The sequence below is a fragment of the Papaver somniferum genome, chromosome 4 (assembly GCF_003573695.1).
Source record: "Papaver somniferum cultivar HN1 chromosome 4, ASM357369v1, whole genome shotgun sequence".
In the NCBI taxonomy this organism is placed as follows: domain Eukaryota; kingdom Viridiplantae; phylum Streptophyta; class Magnoliopsida; order Ranunculales; family Papaveraceae; genus Papaver; species Papaver somniferum.
Genome location: NC_039361.1, coordinates 79,155,919 through 79,161,625, shown reverse-complemented (window position 1 = coordinate 79,161,625; position 5,707 = coordinate 79,155,919). Strand labels below are relative to the sequence as shown.

General features: G+C 38.4%; 1 protein-coding gene across 1 annotated transcript; it reads left to right on the top strand.

The window, feature by feature from the left end:
- Positions 1–1,408: 1,408 nt before the first annotated feature.
- Positions 1,409–3,753, top strand: LOC113275984 (tubulin alpha chain). The gene is made up of 4 exons (XM_026525578.1): positions 1,409–1,658; positions 1,990–2,224; positions 2,325–2,695; positions 2,825–3,753. The coding sequence occupies exons 1-4, from the start codon at positions 1,566–1,568 to the stop codon at positions 3,476–3,478; spliced, it is 1,353 nt and encodes a 450-aa protein (XP_026381363.1). The 5' UTR covers positions 1,409–1,565; the 3' UTR covers positions 3,479–3,753.
- The last annotated feature ends 1,954 nt before the right edge of the window (positions 3,754–5,707 follow it).

The following is a 5,707-nucleotide window of genomic DNA, read 5'->3' as shown; positions in this document are numbered from 1 at the left end:
TTCGGGGTTCAGGGTTAGAGGTTCAAGGTTCAGGGTTAAAAGTTCATGGTTCACGATATAGTTAAGGGTTCAGGGTTAAGGGTTTAGGGTTCATAGTTCAGGCTTCATTGTTCATGGTTCAGGGTTCATGGTTCACGATATAGTTCAGGGTTAGGGGTTTAGGGTTCATGGTTCAGGGTTACGGTTCATGGTTAGAGTTTATAGTTCACGACATAGTTTATGGGTAAATATGACTTTTTAACAGGTGAGATAACTGCCACCTTGCATTTAACGGGATGGAAAGCGTTATTTGAAAAAAAACGGGGCAGTTTAGAAAAGTGCAAAAAAGCGGGGGCACTTTTTTTACCCTAATTCAAAACTGGGTCACTTTATCAAAATTCCTATAGTTCGATTTAACCGATGATCGAATTTTCACGAATCGATAATTAATTACAGTGCTGAAAAAAAATTTTGAGAGAAAAGGAAGGTGGTTTGGCTGGAGGAAGAAGAGAGATGTTTAGGATAATTTATTTTTTGATTTTAGGTTCAAGGGTATATAGGTATTTGAACTACCCAATAGACACCCCTTACAAGGTCACCTAGGATGGGAAAACTATTTTGTATGCCTTGAAAATTTTTGGTATGCCTAAAATCATAGTTCTTTCCAAAGTCACAAACACAGATATTAGGCCTTGGTATGGCTAGTTCCTCTGTCCCGGGTCTATAAGCCCATTTGACGCAAGTTGCACCATTATCAACTTCAAATTTGTGCAGACTCTGGTAAAAAAAAAAAAAATCCAGAAGCCATTCTGCACGAACTTTCTTGCCTTCTTTATCGCGAGTAAAATTAGATTATCCATGCCAATCAACCGGAGCGACTACGATGCGGTCGGGCCACATCAAACAAGTATGCGACCCCTCTTATTTTCTTGACAATATTTAAAACCGTCCATTTTATGCTTTTCAGGGAGATTTAGAGGGGGTAACTTTTTAGGGATAAGTAGTTAAAAAGTAGTTTTATGTTGTTTTATGAGAAAAAATAGGATACTTTTTATTTTAAAACTAACTTTCTAATACATGTTAAGAAGGGAAAAGGACCACGTATTTGTATGATGTGGCCCGACCACGTCGTAGCCGGGGCGCCAATCAACTAAGCCAGCAAAGCCAACGGCGATCTAGCCCGCTGAGTGTGTCCCCGCATGACAAAAGTGTGAGCAACTGAGCATTGACTGAGATTTTGAATTTCGAAACCCTAAAATTTTGACAGCTAATAAGACGAGAATCCCGAGATCCACGACCAACAAAAAAAGATTCCTATCCAAGAGCGGCAAAAAGATATCGAATTCAAATTTTGAATTCCATCCCCCTCTCTCTCTCTTCTCTCAAACGGTTATTTACTCCCACCTCTGCATTATATAAGCCCTCTTTATAGCTCTCTCATTCCCACTTTCTTTTATCTTTTCCTATTTCCTCTTCTACCCTTTGCCCTAATTTCTTCTCTCAAAGGCGTCTTCGTATACGCCTTTGTTTTTCATTTCTCGATCTCGCCTCAGTTTGTCTTGTTAATCACCAAAACCTAATCGAAAATGAGAGAGTGCATTTCAATCCACATCGGTCAAGCTGGTATCCAAGTCGGTAACGCTTGTTGGGAGCTTTACTGTCTTGAACATGGCATTCAGGTAAGATTTCCCTATTTTTTAATCCTATTTTTTGTTTTTCCTTCAAATCCATCTAATACTATGTAGATCTGTATGTATACATGGTTTTATTTTGGTTTTTGTATGAAGGATAGTGATTATACTGCGAAAAGTGCTTCAATCTTGTGTTTCTTTAGTGTTTATGATGCAAAAACTGCTTTAATCTTGTGTTTCTGTATGAAAACTGTTTTAATCTTGTGTTTCTGCATTAACTTAATGTTTATACTACAAAAACTGCTTGAATCTTGTCTTTATGATTCAAGATTCGTATGATTTCTCTATTTTTTGTTAATATATGTTGCTGATTTTGTAGCCTGATGGACAAATGCCCAGTGACAAAACAGTTGGAGGCGGCGATGATGCTTTCAACACTTTTTTCAGTGAAACTGGTGCAGGCAAACATGTTCCTCGTGCTGTCTTCTTAGATCTTGAACCTACTGTTATTGATGAAGTTCGTACTGGAACTTATCGTCAATTGTTCCATCCTGAACAACTCATTAGTGGGAAGGAAGATGCTGCTAACAACTTCGCTAGAGGTCACTACACAAGTAAGTAAAAACACCAAACCCTAACATTGACTTTAGTCTTTCGATTTTGACCTTGTTTTTTGATTTTGACTGAAATTTGTGTCTGTTTATGTTTGTGTAGTCGGAAAAGAGATTGTAGATCTGTGTTTGGACAGGATCAGAAAGCTTGCTGATAACTGTACTGGTTTACAAGGCTTTCTTGTTTTCCATGCTGTTGGTGGTGGAACTGGATCTGGTCTTGGATCTCTATTGCTTGAGAGGCTTTCAGTTGATTACGGGAAGAAATCCAAACTTGGGTTTACTGTATACCCTTCACCTCAAGTTTCCACATCTGTTGTTGAACCTTACAACAGTGTTCTTTCAACTCATTCTCTATTGGAACACACCGATGTGTCTGTGCTGCTTGACAATGAAGCTATCTATGACATCTGCAGAAGGTCCCTTGACATTGAAAGACCTACTTACACCAACCTTAACAGGCTTGTTTCTCAGGTATATAACTATTGATTGTTTAATGGTTTATATATAATGTGTATCCCATTTTAATTGGTTGTTTAATGGTTTTACATACAATGTATATCTTATTTTAGCTGAGTCTAATCTCTTTCTGCTGTATTGCAGGTTATTTCATCTTTGACTGCATCACTTCGATTTGATGGAGCCTTGAATGTGGATGTGACAGAGTTCCAAACCAATTTGGTTCCATACCCACGTATCCATTTCATGCTTTCATCATATGCACCTGTTATCTCAGCTGAGAAGGCCTACCATGAGCAGCTTTCAGTTGCTGAAATCACCAACAGTGCATTTGAACCATCATCTATGATGGCTAAGTGTGATCCTCGTCATGGTAAATACATGGCTTGTTGTTTGATGTACAGAGGTGATGTTGTACCCAAGGATGTTAATGCTGCTGTTGCCACAATCAAGACTAAGAGAACCATTCAGTTTGTTGATTGGTGTCCTACTGGATTCAAGTGTGGTATTAACTACCAGCCACCAACTGTTGTTCCTGGTGGAGATTTGGCTAAGGTTCAGAGGGCTGTCTGTATGATTTCCAACTCTACAAGTGTTGCTGAAGTGTTTTCCAGAATCGATCACAAGTTTGATCTTATGTATGCCAAACGTGCCTTCGTCCATTGGTATGTTGGTGAGGGTATGGAAGAGGGAGAGTTTTCTGAAGCTCGTGAAGATTTGGCTGCTTTGGAGAAGGATTATGAGGAGGTTGGTGCTGAATCTGCTGAAGGTGAAGATGATGAAGGCGATGAGTACTGAGTTGGTTTTTAGTTCTGAGTTGTTATCAACCAATTGACTCATTGGTCTGTAATGAAAGTTGGTGGGTTTGTTCTTGCAGTCTAACTGAGTTAGTTGCTTATGTTAGTTTTTGTGCTTTAACTTCTTTAGGTTTATTCCTTGTGGTGTTAGTTTGTGTGTGTTTTATCTTGATGCATTGAGGACCACCTCGCATTAGATATTATGACTTTATTTCACTTTAATGGGAGTTTTTAGGACTTTATTTCACTTCAATGAATGTGTTGGACTTTATTTCACTCAATGGCCATTGCTTTGCTGACCACAATCTGTTTGATTGTATAGGATTAGGTTGTAGTTTAACTTTCTATGTGCTTTTCCACCTTGCTGTTCTCTTAAATTTTCTATGCATCTTCTCCTTTTAATCAGATTTAATGACTCCATTTGAATGGGAATTGAACATTTCGTGGATCATTTTCTATGCATGTTCACTACAATATTGAGAAAGCCCAGTTCACCAGTTTCATGGCATGTAGTATGTACTGGCCATGATTACATTGTGTTGGACTTTATTTCACTCAATGGCCATTGCTTTGCTGACCACAATCTGTTTGATTGTATAGGATTAGGTTGTAGTTTAACTTTCTTTGTGCTTTTCCACCTTGCTGTTCTCTTAAATTTTCTATGCATCTTCTCCTTTTAATCAGATTTAATGACTCCATTTGAATGGGAATTGAACATTTCGTGGATCATTTTCTATGCATGTTCACTACAATATTGAGAAAGCCCAGTTCACCAGTTTCATGGCATGTAGTATGTACTGGCCATGATTACATTGTGCTTTTCCACTTGCTGTGCTCTTAAATAATCAATTTCAACAAATCTGGAGCTTTTTTCAGCAAGGATACTGATCCAGTTCTAGTACCTATCATTTGCAACATACTGGGAGTACATGCTCTTCCTTTGAATGACAAGTATTTAGGCTCCCCTCTTTTCACTCATAAAAGCAAGATTCAATCCTTCAGAACTGGAGTTGATAAGATGAAATTTAGACTCTCAAGCTGAAAAAATATTCCTCTCAATCCTGCTGGAAGAGAAGTGCTAATCAAATTTGTTACCTCCACGGCCAGTATCTACCAAATGAACTGCTTCAGGATACCCAAACAAACTTGTCAAGATTTAAACAACCTACAAAGAGACTTCTTTTAGGGGGGGGGGGGGGGGGGAAATATAGAAAACCCCACAGGGTTCTATCCTAACGCATGGACAGCTATCGCAAGCCAAAGGAGTTGGGTGGATTAGGTTTTATGAACATGGAATTATTTAACAGCTCTATGATAACAAAAATAGGATGGAGATTGGAACATGATAAGGACTCTCTATGATTTCAACTGATGGATGCTAAGTACCTGCTTAGAAGAAATGTTCTGAACATGAACACAAAAGCTAAGGATAGTGATTCTTGGTTATGGAAAGGAGTGCTGGAAGGCATTCAGAATATCCAGCAACACTGCTCCTGGAAAATTGGAAATGGCAAAAAGATAAGGGTCTGGGAAGACTTATGGATACCAAATTCAACTGCCAAGATTTCAAAACCTGCAAACTGTCTACATGATATTCAGTTTCTAGCTCAATTAATGACACCTCAAGGGGAATGGAACAATCAACTTATTTAGCAGATCTTCAGCACAAATATTGCTCAAACCATTTCTGATCTGGAAATACACCCTGAAGAAGATGACAGTATGCAGTGGAAGCTAAATAACACAGGAAAATTCTCAGTAAAGGCTTTATACAAGGCTAAGATAGAGAATCTCTACAGAAATGATACTGCAACAAGAGACTGGACAACAATATGGAAACTGGAAGTTGCACATGCCATTCAAATCTTTCTCTGGAAATGTGCTCATGAAATACTGCCAATAAATGCCAAGACAGCAAGCATACTTCACTATATTGATCCCATCTGCAAAATCTGCAGTAATGGGGAGAAATCCATGACACATATGTTTCTAAATTGCCATGCAGCTACTGAAGTCTGGCATCAAATGTTTGGATAAAACCATGGAATGTTTGATCATACTACACAATTCATGGATTTTTTCAATAGTTGGTTTCAGTCCAACAACAACAGTGATAACAGTAATATCTTTGCTACTACTTGCTGGTTCATTTGGAAGGCTAGATGTGATCTAGTCTTCCAAAACATAACACCAAACACTAAGAGAACTACCCTTAGTATTCAACAACACC

What these genes read in the sequence shown, in the direction of transcription:
- LOC113275984 (XM_026525578.1), top strand. Translation starts at nt 1,566, where the DNA reads ATGAGAGAGTGCATTTCAATCCACATCGGTCAAGCTGGTATCCAAGTC. An exon ending in CGCTAGAGGTCACTACACAA is followed by an intron (nt 2,225 to 2,324) that starts GTAAGTAAAAAC and finishes ATGTTTGTGTAG; the next exon opens with TCGGAAAAGAGATTGTAGAT. An exon ending in TTAACAGGCTTGTTTCTCAG is followed by an intron (nt 2,696 to 2,824) that starts GTATATAACTAT and finishes GCTGTATTGCAG; the next exon opens with GTTATTTCATCTTTGACTGC.